We start from the raw sequence: 22,211 nt of genomic DNA, 5'->3' as shown, positions 1-22,211 counted from the left end.
GCAATTTCTTTGGCATTAATTATAACTCCTTCTCCCTTGCATCTGCTTATTTAATTTCCGAATTGATTAATATTCTTTTGCTAAAAGTGAACTATTTTCCATTTGAGATCTAATCTAGCATACGCTTCCTTAGGATTGGACAAGGCAATGAAACATACTAATAACGTCGTCCTACATAAGGACACACGTAATATAGAGTTTGTCCCTAACACACTGACCCAAATCATAATGTTTTTTGTAACCATTCCAAGTCAATCAAATACCCATTCTGCCACTTGAGGCCCCTACCCGACTATCAGAGTCAATTAAAGAGTTTAACTTCTGGGCAGACAATGTACAGTTTTTACGTTCAAGTAAATCTGAGCTATAACAATATGCAGAGTAATCTTAAGTTTGTAACTTAAATAGTACATCATATATTCTTCTATACCCCTTTCAAATCTACTGGGTGTGTAAATATTCTTTACATTTGATTAAACTTTTAATTAAATTAATTAAAACCTTTGACGTGCCCAACGCAGCGTAATTTGATAAATAGTGTAATATATCACATTGGGGAAATTAACCTCTTCTTTCGATTTCAGTTCAAGACTTCAGACCATCAATTAATTTACGGCAAAGGGTCAAATATGCATTTCTATTTTCGAAAATGATCTAAGAATACCCCTCATTATACTATTAGATTATTTATACCCCTGCAGTCATACTTTGGGTTCAAATATACCCCTCATTTAAACGGAGGGACACGTGTCATCGTCATGTTGGTCAATTCTAAATATCTCCTAATTAATTAAAAAGACTCAATTACCCATACCCGAAAAATAATATTTTTTTTGTAAAAACTGGAAAAAAAAAAAAAAAGAAGCTAAAAATCAATTTTCTAAAGCAATTAAAAACTGAAAAAAACTGAAATATTTTTAACTAAAAACTGAAAAAAAAGAAAATATTTGTTTTTTCAGTTTTTACAAAAACATTACTTTAGAAAATTGCTTTTTAGTTTTTTTTCAGTTTTTACAAAAATATTATTTTAGAAAATATTTTCCAGCTTTTTTTAAAGCAGTTTTTTTATAAAAACTGGAAAAAAAATATTTTCGTTTTTTTCAGTTTTTAGTAAAAAAAATTCAATTTTTTCCACTTTTTACAAAATAAAATTGCTTTACAGATCTTTTTTTTTTCAGTTTTTACAAAAATATTGTTTTAGAAAATATTTTTCAGTTTTTTTAAAGCAGTTTTGTTTGTAAAAACTGGAAAAAAAATATTTTCGTTTTTTTCAGTTTTGAGTAAAAAAAATTTAGTTTTTTCCAGTTTTTACAAAAAAAAATTATTTTTCGGGCATGGATAATGGGTCTTTTTTATTAATTAGGAGATATTTAGAATTGACCAACAGGACGATGACACATGTCCTTCCATTTAAATGAGGGGTATATTTGAACCCAAAGTATGACTGCAGGGGTATAGATAACCCAAAAGTATAACGAGGGGGTATTCTTAGACCATTTTCGAAAGTAGAAGGGTATATTTGGCCCTTTGCCGATTAATTTATTACTTCCTCGGTTCCATTTTATGTAGGAAAAAGAATAGTTATACTTTTCTGTACTAAAAAGTAATTTGATTTTTATACTTTTTATTTTAGTGAAATGATTTATTGTCACACAATTATTTATTACTTGTTACAAATCATAAGTTTCAAAAATCTTTCTTAATTTATTTTTTTTTAAACTCCGTACCTAGTTAAATAGTATACTACATAAATTGCGAACGAAAGAGTATATGAAATGTGTGGCTAAGATAATGTTGGGAAGCCAAGTTATTAGGCCCTCAAAGCACGTGAATGACACGTGAGGAGGTACTCTTGCATTGCATGCCATATTGAGTGAAATAATGGAGGTCTTTTCATGGGTTTGCTTTAGCCTTTAGCTGTTAGCAATATGTCAAAAGAAGCTTGTGGTTAAAGGAAGAGAAATCACTTTAAAATTGTCACAAATAAAAGTTGAGACAGACCTGAGTCCATTCACGTACGTAAACATAGAAAATGATAGTAAAATCTCCTTTCGTTTTCACTGAAATCCACGTACATAATGACGACATAACGTTAATTATAATTTTACAGATGATTCACGAAGTGTCTAGTACGTAAAATTGCATGGATTTGTTGTGTTGCGAGACATGCATATATAGTACGTACGAAATGATTGAGATCTCTGCTTGTCTTCTACCGTTGTGCTGGTGCGTGCTATAATTGATAGTAGAAACCAAATAGGTTTACAACTCCTCACACTCATTATAAAGTAGAGATCGTGGCGGATTTAGAGTGTCAAGTACGAGTTCAATTAAATTTACCATTTAATTGTTGAACCCATATTTGAAACTTGAATCTATGAAGTTGCTCTGTTCTCATCGTTCCATTTTCCAGGACCCTCCGCACACTGCTCATCATAAGAAACTGATTCTCAGGCAATGTGTTCTATATATCACAAAATGGAAATAATCTTATACATCATTCTTGATTGCATCCCAAACAATGTGGCAGATATTCTGGTAACGTTTGGCCTGAACTTACCTCTTTCGGATGGCCAACAACCATCGCATCTCCTGCATAATTTAGCTCCCCCACCCTATGTTTTACATGCTTTCAATAAGGAATGTTCGAGAACTCTAGGAGTTAGAAAATCCCAGTTTATAATAACTCTTTCTTATTTCTCTTATATATAAATGTAAAATATAAATATATACCCTTACTAACAAAAAAATAAAAAATAATAAAAGGAGCACTTCTGGTCAAGCCACCTAAACACCGCATAGAACAGGCTAGAAAAAACACACAAAAAAACAAGAAAGGGAGAAGAAACTTAGGTCTAGTTAAAGCTTCGCATAGACAGACATGACCTTCGACTTGTCAAATAAATCACGGAACATCATCCCAGCAACTCTATCAATTTGTCATTTTCTCTGAGTACTAATGCAAAAAATTTAACATAGAACTGTGTTTATACATGAAAAAATGCTCGACAAAATGGAAAAATACACGCGCCTTTGCAGACGTCTATGCTAGTGGTATACAAGATCAAACTTGAAAGACCTCCGGAAAGCTCACTTCAATCTATAAGTTGTTGAAATCGCATTGTACTATGCCAGAGAAACTCTGTTTCTGGTATCTGACCAGACCTTGAGCAACCAGAGAATGCTATACCATCGTAACAATATCAGATCAAATTTACACATAAAGCCAACAAAATTGAATCCAGGGGTGGAGAACTGCCGCAAAAGGAAGTCCATCCAAAGCAAAAAAATCATCTGATGTCTCCCACAGCCCTGGTAGGACCTTATATATTCAACTGGAACCTTCGCATTGGTGTGCGTAGACACTCAGAGGTTAAACATGCGGTTCCAGTTAGCTTCTCCAGTACTCTTGTGGACAACTTACTTCAGCATGAAATACAATTAGATGTGTAGATCCTTCAGTTTGTCCAGCTTATCTAATCTCCCATTTGGCGAAGGCAAAGCACAATTTTCACCAGAATTCAAGATGACGACTCCATTTTCAGGGGTTTTCTGTGTCTGATGTGTAGCAACTGAGCTACGAATGCCTTCAAAATATGTTGAGAACGGAAAGTATTCGGCACAACGCGCTTTCCATCCTACATGAGCGCATCGAACACATCACTCCAGAGAATTATTAACTATCAAATGTAATTGTATGTCAAAGAAAAATGAGGATTTTGGGTCTCTATTTTGCTAAAAAATGTCAGCACATATATGTAAGTAGCATAGCCGAACTATCACTCGGGACCCATACACCCTAATGAAAATGGCATAAAATGATGAAGGGACATACTATTCCTAAAAGACACAGAAAATGAAAGACAAGAATAAGCATGTCAACAACAACAACAACCCAGTGGAATCCCACAAGTGGAGTCTGGGGACAAGAATATTCCTCTCTTTTGGGGACAAGAAAATGAAAGACAAGAATAAGCATGTCAACAACAACCAGTGGAATCCCACAAGTGGAGTCTGGGGACAACTATGTTGCTCGGACTCTACAAAAGTGTTGCCGCACCCGTGTCGGATCCTTCAAAAATGCACTAAATTTGGAGGATCCGACACGCACCCAACAACATTTTTGAAGAGTCCGCTTGAAGAAGTTGCGACTACAGCTAAAAGTCATTTCCTGTAGGTGTCGCACTTAATGGGAATGGGATAGTTACCTATTTTTCTCTTTGGGTAATTGCTTATAAATACCTAAAATCAATCAGAGAAAAGAAGAAGACAAAAAAAAGACATTTTTACATTTGAAGATGTATTTATTTGAAATGAACAAGTTTGGGTGATCTATCACTGCTGCCACCCTGGATGGCCACACTTGACTAGCACGAGGTTGAACTTACAAGTTAGAATAGTTTGTTGGATAATTAAGCATTCAATATAATACCAAAATGCAGAAAAAAAAGAAGCATGTTCACAAAACGGGCCAAATAATTTCCTCGAATAACATGCACCTTTTAGAAGTTTACTCCTATTTCAATGTTAAAGTTCAAGGAGATAAACTGGGGGGGGGGGGGGGGGAGTGCAGTTATCTTGACTTAAAATCTCGTAAATGTTCGTGATGCTAGAGAACACCACCAACACCCTGATATTCTTGCTGTGGAACAACAATGAGAAATATGGATATGACTGGCCAAGTGCTAAATGTCTATCAAGTCAATGATGCATGTCCCATAACGAAACCATGAATTTCATGGTGCAGAACATTAAGGAGAAACATGAATATGACCAGTCAAGTGCAAAATGTCTATCGAGTCAATGATGCATGTCCCATCTGACCTAGGATGAATTAATTTGAACTCTCCTCTACCTTTCTTAAAGAACCATCAAGAAAATCTCTTTAAAAAGATGGAAGAATCAGAATAGAGCAAAAAGGAAACATCTCTGCAAAAAAACATAAAAGAACAGGAACAGAACAAAAACACTCACCACCTAAAATTTAGCAGTTTGACATGGACTGTATCGTTTTTCACTCCACAAAGGTGTATTGGTCACAAAATGCAAAACAAAATGAGTGCCTAATTTAGTTTGCCCCATTCAGATTGCAGAAATGTTATGTATGTATTTTCTTTATCTTCTAACGAAATAAGAATAGTATGCATGATATGAAGAATCAGAACAGCATGAGATGACAAAGAGTGAAGAACTTACTCAATGCAGCATCATGGTCATTAAAGGTTGTCTCCAGGAGTTTGTGAAGTGAAATGCAGTCTTTCAGTTTCCATGTACTATCAGCTCCTCGGTCTCCATCTCTAATAATTTGGAGAGAAGTTAAAACAGAACCCTTAAAGTTTTGATAACAGAGAGAGCTATGTGATAGACTGCTAATTAATTTCCAGTACTGCAAGTCCTTACAAAGAAACAAGATCATTAACCGAGTCTTCAATTAACTTGACAGCCTCAGCCTTCTTGTTTGGTTCCAGAACATACATCAACTCAGCCACTGCAGCCCTGTGCATCAATGATTCTGCACACATACAACAAAGAAAGTCATTCTTTTGCTTGGAACTGGAACATGGACCGAGAATGACAAATCCATTAATGCCAGCCGAAAATGGACCTCGATGCTTTTCAAGGAAAATATTGTTTGCATCAATTAGAGATTTCTCGTGCAACTGACTGAAAAAGCCAAAAGAAACAAATAGGTAACTCAGTCTAATAACAACGATAAATCACTGTGTAATTAATGAATATCTAAAACGTTAAAGATAGACAGAAAGTGGATGGTTCAAGGGAACCTAAAGGTAGGTCGCTCGACTTCTAAGACACGGCACACAAGTTTTTCAGCGTCAGTTACTGGAGTAGGCAATGCTCCTACTTTATGGAAGAATTTTATCTGCAAGAGATCACATTCTATATCAAGAAAGATGTAGAATCCTGAGAGTTGCAAAGAGTTCAACAAGAATTTGAACCCAGTGCAAACAGTTGGCGAGGCAAACGAATATAATCTACACTACTGCAGAATATATTATTCAAAAGTCTTAAACAAGGTAAACATACCAAGCAGAGATGAGATTTTGGATTATCTGCATCCAACCTCACCAGATGCTTTACAGCCTGGAAAAGATAAAAATCAAAGAGAATGTTTATAAATGGTCATACAGAAAGGAAAGGGAGAATCCTGATAGAGCATTAGATATATAATTACACCAGAAAAAAGAAAAGGGCGGTAATTCAAGAAGTCCGCTAAAATGCACTGGAACCAGTACCCGGCGAAGATATACCATACAAAATGATATATAAATGGATAGAAATTTGAGCAAAATGGAAGAGGAACTTTTCTAACTGTTGAGTTACAAAGGATCTTACCTGCAAGGCAAGCAAGATTTTATGTTTCCTCATGTTTACTTCAAAGGACAGTAAATGTGTCTCCAGGCAATCAGACGAGTGCGTAAGGAGCAGCTTCAGGTACTTCGTAGCCTTGGCCAGAGGATCTTCAATCTGAAGGTTTCTCGATATTGAGAAGATTTTATTCAATCAAAATATGCAAAATTTGGAATAGCCTCAAATTAATAAAGATTTGTTCCACTCATTTTATTGGAAACACTTGGTTTTCTGGAATAGACTCCAAATATTTAACATCACCTCACAGATATACGATGTTAACCACTCAGTTTCATGAACTCAATTTTCATGGAAAGTACAAATTCAAATGGTGATGGAGTTATTCCTCAGCATACTAGACTCCATATAAAATCATTTCGAGTGTCTTCTAACATCACTAGGGTCATACAGTACTACTTATTTTAGTCATATTGTGCATATATCAGACAGGAGTTTATGAAGTCCAAATTCACCATGCATACAAGATGTGACAGCACGTTACAAACAAAAAGTACCTGAGCCAATTTTTCACCATGTGGATCAGGATCTACAGGCTTCAACTGGCGCTTCCCCGATTTTGCAAAGCTAGTGGAACTTGATTCCTCATTTTTAACTTCTGCATCCTAAAAGCATGCAAAAGACTAAGTCACTTCACACTAAGTTAATTTTCCAAAAGCAATAGGAAGCAGATTTGATTACTTTCTTAGCTCGGGCCTCCGCTTTCCTCAATTTTTGCCTTAATTTCTTCTTTTGAGAGGCAGGCAACTTAGACATCTCGTCATCTTCTTCAGCTGCTGACTTTGGAGGACAATCATACAGCCTCAGGTAACATCTAATTACAAGCAAAAGGATGCCCAAGGAAACATAATATGCTTCAGTCAGAGAAACGTTCAGTAAACTAGCCGACAATCTAGGACAAAACATTCAGTTATCGGATTAGCAAATGTCTATCCAAACACAAGTTTCAAAGGAAGATAACAAAATAGCTGAATCAAGGTCAATAACAACTGAATCAAGGTTGCCCAAGGAAACATAATAAGCTTCAGTCACAGAAACGTTAAGTGAGCTAGTAGACCACCGAGGACAAAATGTGTATGCTGAGCAGAATCGCTCCAGTAATCAGATTGGCAAATGTCTTTCATAGGAATACTTCATAAGTTTCAAGGGAAGATAGCAAAACAGCTGAATCAAGGTCAATAATAGCAGAACAAATTTAAAATCCAAGGTTCCTGAAGATCCAAACCTCTGACAATTTTAGCGAAGTCAAAATCAGTACCTGATAGCACCACTTGCTGCTTTGCGAAAATAAGCATGTGAATGGAGCCGATCTTGAAGTTTCAGCATTTCCACATACATGCGTAGTGTCATTTTCCTTAAGCAATAAGAATGAAAATCAAATTGGTCCTCTGTTATATCTGCATAATGCTTTTCCACTGCCAGAAATTTCTTTAAGGCCCGTCCAAGCTCGCCTTGGCGCAGATAACTTTCCCCAGATGCCAGTTCATACCTTTTCAAATATTCATCAAACAAAAGCTGCTAAAAGGATCCCAAACCCAAGCAGATCATGATCAAGCTTTGTGAAGAGACTTACCACATGCACTGCATATCGTAAAGGTTGTTGTGTTGATCCCCATCTTTTGTGAATAATAAAGCCGTCTTTTCAGCCAATGCTACCTTCAAAGACATTCAGCATAAAGAAGTGAAAAGACAAATTTAGGAAAACGCATAGGAATTGAAAATTACCAGCAACTATTAGAGAGATTAAATTAAAGAAAACGAACATAACAAAGCTTTGTACCTGGTCGGCCTGAAGCATACGCTTAACGCATTCACTGTTAATATAGCGATCCGCAAGATCCATACACCTGGCTTCATCAGCCAATGCTGCAGCAGCAGCCAAGTCACCACTATGTTTTACTATGCGGCTCTGTGTCAGAGAGAACCAAAGACAAGTAGAACTTAATCAGACGCATGAAAAGAGGAACTTTTCTTGATAAACTAGTACTTAATAGATAGTATGTGGGTGGATTTTACCAGGGATATTGCCAAATATCAAAGTCAACAAACAAATGGTAACGGCAACAGGAATGAATTATGACAGATTAGAAAATATTTTGATAAGATAGATGAGCAAATATACCTTTACAGAGTATAAATCTATAACAGTAGGAGTGTGTTCTATTGCCTCGTCAATTTTTATAAGAGCAATGTCATACTGTCCACATCTATCATAATGCTGCAACAAGAAAGTTTTCAGCAATAAGGTGAAAAGGAACAAAGAAATGGACATGAAAGCTCTGAATATTTATGGAAGATGTGAGCAAACCTGAGCCAAATAAAATAATATCCACATAAGTGTTGAAGGAGGCTCTTTTCCCTCGCTGCAGCAGGGAGAATAATGTTACATGTAGAGTAGAAGAGTATATTCCAACATATAAATATATAAATAAATGAATCAAAATCACACAGAAACCATAGCATCAAGGTAGGCACTGATTACACCTCATAGAATTCTAAGACTGAATACCCTTAAGTTGATCTCAATGGAATCAAAGAGCATCTAGTTTGATTGCTAGAAGAGACTGAGAGCGTGATACAGGATAAGAAAACCAAATAATCATGCATGAAAAAATAAATAGTAGCTCCTCAAAATTCATTTCTTGAAGTTGTATTGAGAGTGCATTAGTCAAATTTGAGAAATCAGCTCTGATGTTGACGTTTTATTGTGATACAAGCAATTTTATCATGAGAATCACTTTGATTATGGTGATTGTAAGTTTAAAACAAACAAATTAACATACACATATGAACACATATATGTAAGCATATATGAAAGCATATATATATCATCTCTTAGCCTGAAACTAGCAAAAAATGAATTATTTATTGCAGCTCTTTCAAGTAAAAATGTAACCTGAATCTACCTAGTAATAAGAAACCTATAAACTAGCAACTGTCAAACCCTGAACTGGTTCCAAGAAGGTCAAGGTAGTGCAAGAAGAAAAGCAAACGAGAACTTCTTACTGATCATAAGATAAAGGAAATCAACTCATGGTAAATGGTTTATTCGGTTTGACCAGCAGTTTGGTCAAGCCTATTGTGAGTTTAAGTGACATGCAATAAGTGCAACATGCATCGGTAAGTACAGAAAGACTTTGCTTACCTCTCGGGATATCCACCAGTAGACTTAATTGACTGCTCCAACCTCAGAACCAATTCACCTAGAATACTGGCCTGTAACAGATACGCAAATAATTTCAAACACCAAAATAAGCAGGAACATACTAAACCCATGCATCCCCCGTAATAGTACATGAAGGAAGATATAAGCTAACCTTGCCAGGGTGATTGTACAATGGATAAAGATCAGAAAACAACGAAGGAACACCCTAGATATTCATCACCAAAAGACATGTCAGCTTAGCTCTAAAGACCACGGAGACCAAAAAGTATTTTAGCCAGTAAGTACCTTTGCTACAAGAGGTCGAATATAATTCGCTGCTGCCTCCCGAAACTTGTCATCTCTGAGAAAATCAAGTGGAATTCTCTGAAAAAAATAGGAAAAGAAAGTTCACTGCGGATGCTTATGATATTTCCACAAGATAGCAAAAGGTAAGAAGAATGGTGATAGACTAGTAATAAAATGTTTGCATGTCAAGTCGCTGAAGACAGAAACAGGAAATCTGTTAATGTCCTTTTAACATTTTAAAAAGGAAAAACAGTAATCATGAGAGAGTATAGCTTATACTTTAACCGTAATAAGGTCCAAAGAGACAACAAAGCAAGGTAACAAGATCAGCCATCACAAAAATATACAGTACTTTGCTGACAGCAAATATAACTAAGGAACTTCCTTAAAACGAATTGACAGGATATGGAAAAGAAAAATAGCCACTGCCCAACAATCATTGGCAACAGGATCAATTCAAAAATTATTGGACAGAGCTAGACAGCTATTATCTTGAGAGTAGGCAGGATAAAGCACACGTTACCTTTACGGCAGATGATCTACTATATTGCTGGGCAAGTGACTTGTACAAAGATTCTAACTTATCAATTTCATCAGAACTATACTGCCCTTTTTCAGAATGCAGTCCCAGACATCTTTGTAACCCCTCGTAGTATCTGAAAGTTAAAAGAAAGAACATATTACAAGGTAACTTGAAGTTAAAAGAAGAAAATAACTATATAACAAGTTTCTTAAACACATTGTTTGAGAACTGGACCTTGAATCATTAGCCGAAACAACCTAACCAAATTCCACATTATTTTGGTTACTTTGATCTCCACTTACAAAGGACAAAAAGACACAACAAGACAAATCAAACACTTTGAATGGAAGTAAACAAAGAGAACATTACATAGAGGGTTCTGAAGGAATTAACACCCCCCATCCAGAGACTCAAGATGAATTGCCTACTTTTGTTTTATTTTTGGTGCAAAGGTGAGTTTGTAAATGACATAGAATCTCTGTTGGGCATTATAGAATCTCCGTAAGAAGAACAAAGATTTACTCTTGGGGTTTTTTGCTTTTTGTAAGTTGTAAAGATGGCTCTTGATGGTAGGCTAGAAATATGAATTTTTGGCTTTACCTCACCTATTATTTGCTATATTTTAATCGTGTTTGAGCTTAAAAAGTAAAGAATTTATACTAATTAGGTGTTTCTTATGTGTAGGAGCAAGTTTGGATGAAAGTTGATCAAAAGATGACGAGTTGAACGCAAACCAGGAAGTGAAGAAGTAAGAGAAATAATGGAAGCTGTTGAGACGTGGAACATGTACATTCAACGGTGGCTTCACTGTTACTAGATGTAAAATTGCAAGTCACTTTGGTGGGACCAATAATTATGTCATGATGAAGCACAAGGAAAGAGATATAGACTAATAATGGAAGACAAGTACAAAGAATTGGAAAGGATTGAGCTTTCGATTTAAAACTCCAAAGGCTATAACGTGAGGCGGAAACGAATCAGAGAAAGCGGCAGCAGAGCTTGACATTGGACAAGCCTCTGATAAGTCTCACAGGCGCGGGTGCGCCGCGTCTGTGCATTTTTGTCAGTGTATTCTCCTACTTTGGCTGAGAGAGGGTAGTTTCGTTCGGGCCCGTTCCTACTTGGTATAAATACACTGAAAACACGTTTTTGAAGGCACTTTTGATCTACGAAAGATTTGGGAAGCAGCTAAAGCAAGAAGACACGAGATTTCATCAAGATTTCAACCAACGATCGGTGCAATACGGGAGTTTGTATCGAATCATATCATTGATGTTTTCTATGTCTTTAAACCTTATTGAGATGATTTTTTCCATTGCTATGGAGTAGTTTTCCGTTAGGGTGTTGACAGATATAGTGTATTGATAATTTGATTAGGGATTCGATTCTTGACAATTGTTTGGCTTAATTGATGGAGTTCTGAATTATATTGTGAAGTCGTTCATTATTTTCCTTAATCGAAAGAGGAGTTTCATATTGAATTTCTTTACAACTTAAGCTCTAGTTTAAATTCGTGATTCAACTAGGTAATCGGAAGATCCTTTTGAATTATTAATCGATGTGGAAAATAGGAAAATATTCGTGAGAAGTTACCCTTTAGACTAAAATCATCATTATGTTCATAGCAAGTATTTACAGTGCTTCAATTGGATTATTTCTGGGGTTTAATAAACAGGAACCTTAACTTCAAGTGTAATCTAATTATCTGGTGAATTCGCGAGAATCAACAGTATTATAGAGTGAACTCCTTCAAGAATTGGATCCCGAGTCAAGTGTCTTGCACCTATCTAGTCAATTACCCTTATTTCTCTTACTGATATTTTTGTGTTGCTCAACTCTTGTCTTCCGTGATCAATTGATAATTGCTTAAATTTTACTAGTAGTTACTTATAGTTGATAATCATTCCAATCAAGTGTTAATTTTCTTGAATAGTAATTAACTGAAGATTATTCGAACACTATTCAAATCCAATCCATGTGGAGACCATAATTAAGCTATACTTTCTTTGACTAGCGAGTAATAATTTTGTGTTGTGTTTTGCGCTCGTCAGCTCTTAGCATAGCCTTTGTGCTAATTATTCAATTAAAACGGTTATCTTTCTCAAAAAAAAAAAAACTTACATACACAGAAATGTGAAAACTCGAGTTCATTCTTATCATTTTGCATTAAACAACAGAAAACTAAATTATGAAGACTCCTACTTATCAGAATTTACAGGAAAGAGCACCAAAATGAATACTGATTTATTAACCAAAGAACGACCTAATCCTAGAATAAGCGAAAAGATGTGCACACAGAGAAATTACAGGTTACCTGTAAAAATGATTTTATTATTATATACAGCATCACCGAAACGTCTCAGTAATTTATGACAAACAAACTGAGATAATAATGCACCTGTAATTGTCAGGATTCATTGAGAGCAGCACTCTGAATAATCTTTCACCTTCTTCAAAGCGGCCAAGCTTCAAAAGAAGTGAAACCTCTTGCTCCTTGTAGCCCAATTTGTCAACCTATTGTGGCATAATAAAGTCAACATCCGGGTGTAACTTCAAACTGATTTCTTTAAGACTGCATTATATGAACTTACAATCTTAGACTCTTTCTTGTGCAACTCTTCAAGGGCCCTCTCAAGAAAACCATATTCCTCCAACAGAGAGATCTGAAACAGATTACAACCAAGTGAAGTTGAAACTTTCAGAACAAAAATAAGATAATTTTTAAGGCAGTTGATAACAAAGTGCTCCAAAAACAAAAGGCATTCATTGGTCTAACTTGCAAAATGCATAAATCACCATATAAAGTAGTAATTTGTTTCACATATTAAAGAGTTGAAAAGCAATTGTAATTTAATTGAAATAAGACCACTGAAGTCTGGCTTAAATAGGCATAACCTGACGAAAATGAGTTCAAAACCCAAATTCTACTTATATCCTCAAGCAGGACGCAGAAATGTCAAAATCGGGAAGATCTAAGAAATTAGTTCCTTGTGGGTGTTTAAGTAAAGCAAGTGAATGGTTTTTCATGTTTAATTTCAAAGCTATGCATAGCAGCTTTTATCCGAAAACATTTTACAGGAGCTGAGGGCCTTTCAGGTTTTTTGAATAGAACTATATCAGAAACAAGGAAACAACCATTTATCCAGAGTCAGTTTTTATTGATTAATTATGTATCTCAGGGTCAGGCTTTCGGAATGTGTTGCTAAACTAGCACTACAATGATCCAAAATAAAAAGAACCAGATGTGTTGGTTGCAGGAAAAACCTTCAGCTTGCTGACAGTATGGCGCTGGAAAGCACCATCCCGAAAAACTACTCTCATGAGATTCCAGCTCATTTTGGGCAGTAATAAAATAAAAGTACATTAACCTTACTGGAAATTTTAAGCCTCAAGGTACAAAACCTAGGTGGTATCGAGCAGCAGAACAGCACTGGTATATGTACAACTGTCATTGCACTAATCAAACACACTTCCCAAATAAATGAAAAAATTAGCAAGAACAAAATCACCAGAAGCATGAGATAGATACTCCCAGCAGATTGTTACCTTGTATAGAAGCATCTCCCCATGTTCACAACGTTCATTTTCTGGAGGATAATCATCTTCAAGAGTCCCTTCATATGCCTCAAGGATATCAACAGCTTTTGATCCACTAACATACAACAAAATGAAATGCGGGTTGATGTTAGAAGTCAATGTTACTTTTTGAAATGCAACATTCATTATAAAACAGTCAAACAAAAAGATAAAGTACCATTACCACCAGCACAGGACAATTGTATGCAACTAAGCATATTCAGTCAAGGGAACAGCAACAGAAAATCACATGAAAGAATAGCCTAACTCTATTTTAAATACAATAAACACGAGTTTGATCGCACAATATCTTCACATTGTTCCATTAGAATATACCAAACTTCGATTCTTGTGATGCCTCTCAGCAATTAATAATAGTTCTATTTACTGTTTCTCAACTCAAGAAGCTGGTTATTACTAGGAAAGCATGCCATTAGCGCTTCGAGAGACTACATAACAAGGACAAAAGCCATGCATCTTCAAATTTCACGAAACCTAAGAGTTAACTTTTCTGTTCTACTGAGTAAACAAATATTACCTCATTTGCTTTTCTGTTCTACTGAAGTAAGCAGATAATACAACTTTTGCTCCTGTTCGCTCACCCAAGACAACCCCCCCACCTCCCTAAATCACTGAAGTAAACCCAAGAAAACCCCTTAGCGCTTCGAGAGACTACATAACAAGGACAAAAGCCATGCATCTTCAAATTTCACGAAACCTAAGAGTTAACTTTTCTGTTCTACTGAGTAAACAAATATTACCTCATTTGCTTTTCTGTTCTACTGAAGTAAGCAGATAATACAACTTTTGCTCCTGTTCGCTCACCCAAGACCCCCCTCCTCCCTAAATCACTGAAGTAAACAAATATTTCTGTTCTACTGAAGTAAACTAATCTTATCCTAAACATTTGCAATGTGTTACTATGGCCAACAACCATAGTTGAAAAAAAGGGAAAAGAAATGACAAAAAGAACTAAGGAGTCAGCCAACAATCAGTCATACTCTATTTCAACTGCAAACTAAATCAAATTCCCCAATATGGATGTCCCACATCTCACACACATAAATAACTGCGTAATGCAGCAGTTCTGCAACTCCTCAACTAGATTTGCATCCGACATCAATATAGAGAATCGCCAGGAGAAAAACACACATCTACCAGTTGTACTAGCTATTTCCATAATAGTAGAGCAAGTTACTTGGAGTTTAAATGATGAGAAACAGCAAAGCCAATCCAATTCATGCGATGATTTGGTTTCAAAGTGAGTAGTTGCTGTCTCGTTTCAACAAAACCTGACAAGTCACGCATTTGTGCCTGTAAAGAATACTCATAACCCATAAGTTGGACAAAGAAGCACGCCAATGGAAAATGAAAACAAAACATAATGAACGTGACAGAAGTAAAATAACAGAGCTGCTACACTATACAAGAAAAGCTCTTGCTCACCAATCTAACAAAATTTTTAGATGCTAACCATGCAAAAAACGCTTTGGCGTAGAAAATCATGATATCAAGGACCCGGAGCAATTGAAGCAAACATTACAACAGCATAGGAGGAACCTTTAATGCCAGGGTTGCAGCTTAATTTGGAATGCCAAAAGTTACTGGGATCATCGGATCCATGACATAAGAAGCATTAAGCAAGTGATCCAAGAGAATATACCACACGAATGTCACATGATGAAATATAATACAGCTTTAAGCACGGAACACAAGAAAAAGGAGTTGCATGAATGCTACAGACAATATAACTTTATGAGCATAAGCAACCCTCTTAATCCACTTGCTGATGAAGGGTATACAGTGACAGTGCCATCCAATGCTCCAGATACACATCAGCGATGAGACTAACGATAAATGTGCTCTAATTGTATGTGCAAGCTCAAAACCAGACAAAAGAAAAGGTTAAGCGGAAACTAAGGCAAACTCTTTATTCGCCTCCTTTTTATATGAAAGCTTCTTATGAATTCTTGTGACTTGCTCATTGGGGAGCAGCTATTTAACGACAGTTTAAGATATGCGATTGAGACGCAATATAACTCTAATCTTTAGCAACCATGGTATGAGGCTTACCCTGATGACCCTAAATGAAAAACATCTTAAGTGCAGGCAAATTCTCAGAAGGGAAAGAAGAATGTTATTAAGATGAGTCCAACCTGTAAAAGAGATAGGTCACGTAATATCTCAATGTTGTCCGGATCAATTCTAAGGGCATTGCGGTAGCACTTAATTGCTTCACGGTACTCTCTATCAGACCGGTAGAGTAGACCATAAACATGCCAACAAACATGACTCTTAAGGTCATTCTGCAAAGAGAAGGGCAGTTAACCCTGATATACATAACACATAACAGTAGAAGTTAAACTAGGAACGTTCCATTCCTAAGAGAAAAAAGGGAACTAAATTAACTCTACCTTCAATCCAAGCCGGACAAGTTCATATGCTTCGGATTTGCGGTCCATGCAATTCAGCGTTAATCCTTTCATTGCTAGAGTTTCTGTAACCAGATCATTAAGAAAAATGACAGCAAACAACTTAGAAAGTCTCAGAAAAAAGGACAGTCATTAAGATACAAGAATACAAGAACTAATGCTACTTTACTCAAGCTCATCCTGATTACTTCACATCCAGCAGAAAAATGGTCTTAAAGTGAGTTTGAAGAACTGATCTAAAATATACAAGGATAAATTTCATTTGGCATGCATATCGCCTATGGTTTCATATATATTTTGTTATCCATCATACTTATCAGGGAAAAGTAAGGTCACAATACTTCATCTATTTACAGATTACAAATTAACTTGCCAAGGACCAATTAAAAATGGAAACGGTTGCTATTCAGGAATACCCTTGCCAATTGGAGTTTTGAGCGCAGCTTAAAGCCTTTTACACAATACATATGTTTGATTATAAATCAAATTACTGAATATGCAAAAGCATTCAAAAGATAATGTAGATTCATTGTCAATCAAAATAAATAGAAGGAAAGAAAAGGCAAAGAACACATGTTTGAATGCAGCAATAGAATTCAAAGAGTTAGCCGTATCATATTTGAATGCGGAAATAGAGATCCAGAGATTAGTTCATCTCCCACACTCAGCCTTTGGTTTTACTCCATAATCTCCTCTTGATTAAGGAAACTAACTCAGTCCCACTATAAGAAGCAATGCAACTAAACTATCTGTAGGTAACATACTAGCCGTGGAATATCAAGCCAACCTTGACATAGCCACAGCAGTTCAGACTAGAAGATTTGACTATAACTAGTTATGCATTTATTGGCTCCAATAATACAAGGAAGTGGAGGCTGTTGATTGTGTCCCTCCATCACCTTGATATCATTGACGCAAGGAAAAGAAGAGGAAACTGCAGCACTCAATTAAGTTATCTTGATAGGGTTTTATATTTGTTACCAAAAGAAACTCGTCAGCTTCTCCCAGACAGTGATTCATGTATCACTGCTTTCAGGCACTTCCACTACGAAAAGAATGCAATACTTCATGAAGCAAGTAACTCAATCTATCAACCCTAACATGGTACACATTGGCTTTTACAGTTGAAGGATATATATATATAAAAAAAAAATAGCAAAACCAAACAAACTGATATTTCTATCTAACATTTTATGATTTTTAATCCAGATGTGCACCAAGTAGAATTGTACATACCTCCATGGTCAGGAAATTTCTTGAGAACAGTGTCAGCAGCTTTCAGACCTTTCTTATACTGCTTTGTCTCATACGATTTCTGTAGCAATTGAGAAATTCGACTCCAAATTAGTCATATTTTGGCCATTCAGTAATCACGAAATTAGAAGGGAAAAAAAAGGTTGGACATTGTAATATGTACACAAGTCATAATGATTTAACTGGAATATTTCATGTTAATGTTAGTCATATGATTTAGTACGAAAAAGATTATATGTCAAATCTTACTATATAAAGGAAGTATTCCTTCCGTCACAACCCAAAAAAAAGACTGGATTTAGGATACAAGTCAAAACATCTAACTTTCTGTGTGATTTTTTTCTGATGGTAAGAAAAAAGTTTTATTAATCAAAAGTAGCCTAAGCTTGTGCTCTGAAATTATAACAGGCGAAAATTCAGTTCCTATCTAGACTAGGTGAAGTAACAGGAAATCTTGTATGCTATCTACATCAGATACAATTGCATTTTACACTGAAATGTCAATAGAGAAACACTAAATTTTAGCTGGTTTACGTTCTCCTTCTCACTCTTAAACATTTCTGATTCCTTCCCTTCCAAAATTACTCAGCATACACAAGCAAATATTCTCTCTCTGCCTTTATAGGGTAGGGATAAGGCTGCGTACACACTACCCTCCCCAGACCCCACGTATGGGTCTGGGTTTGTTATTGTTGTTGTTGTACACAAGCAAATATTCTCTCCTTTTTCCAATTTTTAACATGAATTCGGACAAGGACTCCTAACTTTGGAGATAAAAGTATATGTTTGAAAACCACATGCAAAAGTACTATCTAATCACATTTTTACACTAAATATATTTAAAAATAATTAAAAAGGTTGGTTTTTGTCAATATAGATCCTCTATATATTCTTGATAAGGTATACATACCCTATTTATTCGGCTATATTATAAATTAATTCATTACAATATTGGTGATTAATCTGTTGTTCAGGAGTTCTTTAAATCTCAAGCTTATAGCTACCCGTACTTAATGTAAATCTAACAAGTAACAACAACTAAACCTTAATCCTAACTTGCTGTCAAGTCTAGAAACTGTAGGTCTTTCTACTTAGCCAGAACAAGAAAGAAAAAAAAAAGGATGTAGATCTTTTGAAATAACTTCCCTCCAATGTGATTTTCAAGTCTACTTTGTTCCCTTTTATCACCTTCAATCATCAATTCATACTATCTCACCTACTAATTGGCATAATTGAAGGTCTACGCCGAACATGGTGAAACCATCTCAAGTGATGTTTGTCCTCTATGTGTGTGACTTGCACGCTGTCTGATGTGAACATTTATAACCTTGTCCAATCATCACGACCGCACATCCATCTTAAATTCGCATTACGACCAATCCTTCTAGCAAAAATTAGCACCTATTCTAGATCACCAGGCACAAAAGTGAACTGGCTTTTGATGAATGTCCCTGGTATATGCTTTCATACTTTTGCCTAAAGTTTCATTTTATGACTCTTGAGTTTAGCACCACTATAGTTTGCATAACTTTAAAAATATATCCCCTTTATTCTTATGTTCTAATCTTCATACTTTTCGTGTCATCATTTACTCTTTTACTGTAATATGAAAACGAAACACCACCTTATCCAGGCGTCAAAAATGGTTGTTTCCCTCTTTACTCCCTTGATGATTTGTAATCTCGTGGTTGAGAGCGAAAAGGTCTTTCAATTGGAACAGCTTCTTTTTCACACATCTAACTCCACGAATATAGCTAAGGTTTTGTCCTTATATATACATATATTTCGTCTATCCCGGATGTATTAGAATTGGTAAAAAAAATCACCAACACTTGTATTGAGAAATTAATCAAAATAGCCTCTCAATCTCTCTTTGATCTCTATCTCTTTTTTATTTTAATAAGGTTGATCTCAGCTATCTCCTGTCAAAACTTATTAAGAATATTCCTTAGTACACTTAACTTAGTTTAGTGCTAGCTAATACATTTTCTTTCTTCCCTTTCCGCATCCGTGGCTAATACATTTTCTTTCTTCCCTTTCCGCATCCGTAACTTTTGGTACAAGTCGTCTAAGATAGTCCAACTTTGTGAATCGCCTTCTTTTGTTGGTAGTAACTTCATATTCCACTCTCTTTTTTGTTGAGTAGTTCTGCGCTAACTCCTCATTCCACAACCATGCATGTGGTTCTAGGCCTCAAGACACACCTTGAGCTTCATTTGTTACTTCTTAATGCAACTTATAAATTTCTTGGATGGATAAAGGAGGAGTATTGTGGTAGGTTGACAGTTAGCATGAAAGGAGTCAATTTATCATGAATCCTCATAGTAATGACATGCCTAGTCAGTATAGTAGAGATTCCTCCCAAAAAGGTATGTTGGACCAAATGAATCCATATTTGTCCCTAATTTAGCATTGCAACTCAAATGCTTCCTGCTCTTAAAAAGTCAGAATTCAATAAACAGCATCAATAGATACAAATGCAATCGTCATAGTAAAACAGCCACTGAAGTAATTTAGCATAAAAACTAGATTTTTAACTGGAAGTAATACAAAGGAATTGAATTAAAGTGAATACGACCTACAAGCCTCCATTAAAAAACAATTTTTTTTGTGAGAGAATCGAAGAACTTACAACGATGAGTTTGAAGAGGTTGGCCTCTTTAGGAGGAAGCGAAGCACCCATTGTTGAACAGCGAAGGTTCTAGAGAGTGAGACTGAATTGAGAAAGTAGAACGGAGATGGTGGCGTTTATCTGCTGCAACCCTACTGAGAGAGAGATATAGTCAAGTTGCAGCTCTCGGGCTTGGTAGGGAAGTCCGCAGGGGGTATTTGAGTAATTGCGGTATTTACCTCTTGGGAGAATTTACTTTACAATTTTACACTAGTTTGGAAGTTCACTAGTTTGCTCTAGGTGAGCACCCTCCACTTCTAATCAAGAGGTCGTGAATTCGAGTCACCCCAAGAGCAAGGTGGGTAGTTCTTGGAGGGAGGGAGCCGAGGGTCTATCGGAAACAGCCTCTCTATCATAGGGTAGGGGTAAGGTCTGCGTACAAACTAACATCCCCAGACCCTACTAGTGGGATTATACTTGGTTGTTGTTGTTGTTGTTGTACTCTAACGGTGGCATGTGGGCCGGTTAGGACCGGGATCGGCCCAGGACCGCAAGCTCAAATGGGCGGTGGGCCTAAACGGTCCTAACTGAATAGGACCGGGACCGTGGAGAGGTGGGCTAGGTAGTGGGCCGGTCCTATAGGGAGACCCGCGAGACCGGGACCGTTTGGGACCGGGACCGGCTGAGAAGTGGGTCGATTCAAGCGGTCCTAAACGGGCCTATCCGGGCCCAACGGATAATTTTTAAAAAGAAAAAAGAAATTGACCGTTTGGCCATTTAAAAACTAGCCGTTTGGTCTACCAAAATAGTCATTTAACCCCCCAAACTTTGTTTTAATCCCAAACTTTTTATAATTATACTTTTTCCCTATTTTCAACTATAAATACCCCTCATTCTTTCATTTTTCTCATACAATCATCAATCTCTCTATAATATTCTTCTATAATTGCTTACTTAATTGTTACATTTTGTGCAAAATTGTGAAGTTGGTGAATTGAAGTATTCAAGTCTTCAAGTCTTCAACGATAATTAATTTTCAATAAGTTGTTCGTCAATTCGGTAAACTCGTTCCAACTCTTAAGTTTTAATATTATAGTTTTGTTTGTTTTATTTACTTTGCTTGATTAATTAAGATGGCTTGTTCCTTAAAAAAAATATTTAGTAAAAATAAGGAAAAATCCAAGAGTGGTGAATCTAGTGGCCAATCTGTTCCTCCTCCACTTCCCCCGGCTCCCCGACCCAAACCTGTTACCCATCCTACACCTCCTATTCTTGATAGCGATAATAGTTTATTACAATTTACCGAGAGTCAATTTTGCCATAATATTGCACCCGGTGAACAATTAAACCATGAATATATGAATGTTCTTTATGGTAATCCAACTATTGATGAAAATTATGATGAAGAAATAGATTTTGATGAAACGCAACCGGATGACGATACACCCACTAGTCTTGCTCCTGAAGTTAACCCAACTAATAATAATTCAAATGATGCCCCGTTTGACCCTTATGTTATTGCCCCTACTTTTTCTAGACAACCTTCTAAATTGGCAGAAACATCTCTTGTTTGGCCATTTTTTACTCAACTAAGAGAAAAAAATAGGGCTAAGTGTAAAACTTGTGGCAAAGAGTTAGTTTTTAAATATGTTGGAAGTCGGGGGGACGGGGAGTTTGACTAGACACATATTGCTACACCCTCAAGATAAAGCTAGATATTTTCGTATGAAAGTTTTGGCCGAGGGGACAAGTGCACCTAGTCAGGCTGACCTTAGTACCGGATCAAATCAATTTCAACCGGGAATTAACACTGTTACCGGTGATATTTTATATTATGATCCAAAAAAAGATCGGGAAGAATTGGCAAACATGGTTACTGTTATGTGCTTACCCTATAGTTTTCCTTTTAACCCTCACTTTGTGCATTATATTAGAAAAGTTTATAATCCTACTTATAAAGGTTTTCCTCGCACAACC

The 22,211-nt window shown here is 36.1% G+C and overlaps 1 protein-coding gene across 2 annotated transcripts; it reads right to left on the bottom strand.

Annotated features, from left to right (window-relative positions):
- Positions 1-2,849: 2,849 nt before the first annotated feature.
- Positions 2,850-20,427, bottom strand: LOC104114941 (N-terminal acetyltransferase A complex auxiliary subunit NAA15). 2 transcript variants are annotated; one of them, XM_009625498.4, is made up of 26 exons: positions 20,256-20,427; positions 17,606-17,684; positions 16,352-16,434; positions 16,094-16,243; positions 15,136-15,251; positions 13,908-14,013; positions 12,953-13,024; positions 12,760-12,875; positions 10,362-10,494; positions 9,839-9,916; positions 9,705-9,758; positions 9,533-9,603; positions 8,696-8,750; positions 8,510-8,605; positions 8,168-8,296; positions 7,961-8,043; positions 7,646-7,876; positions 7,069-7,201; positions 6,885-6,992; positions 6,355-6,486; positions 6,046-6,102; positions 5,784-5,881; positions 5,606-5,664; positions 5,401-5,512; positions 5,197-5,297; positions 2,850-3,638 (listed from the first exon to the last, which is right to left on the bottom strand). In XM_009625498.4, exons 1-26 carry the CDS (start codon positions 20,304-20,306, stop codon positions 3,442-3,444), a joined length of 2,700 nt encoding a protein of 899 aa, XP_009623793.1. In that variant the 5' UTR covers positions 20,307-20,427; the 3' UTR covers positions 2,850-3,441. The 2 variants fall into 2 exon arrangements, with proteins under 2 accessions (XP_009623793.1, XP_018632751.1); XM_018777235.3 differs by lacking the exons at positions 17,606-17,684; positions 20,256-20,427 and having other exon boundaries at positions 16,094-16,267.
- Positions 20,428-22,211: the final 1,784 nt, after the last annotated feature.

The sequence above is a fragment of the Nicotiana tomentosiformis genome, chromosome 6 (assembly GCF_000390325.3).
Source record: "Nicotiana tomentosiformis chromosome 6, ASM39032v3, whole genome shotgun sequence".
NCBI lineage: Eukaryota > Viridiplantae > Streptophyta > Magnoliopsida > Solanales > Solanaceae > Nicotiana > Nicotiana tomentosiformis.
Note: the sequence above shows the minus strand (reverse complement) of the source record. Positions and strands in the feature narration are given on the sequence as shown.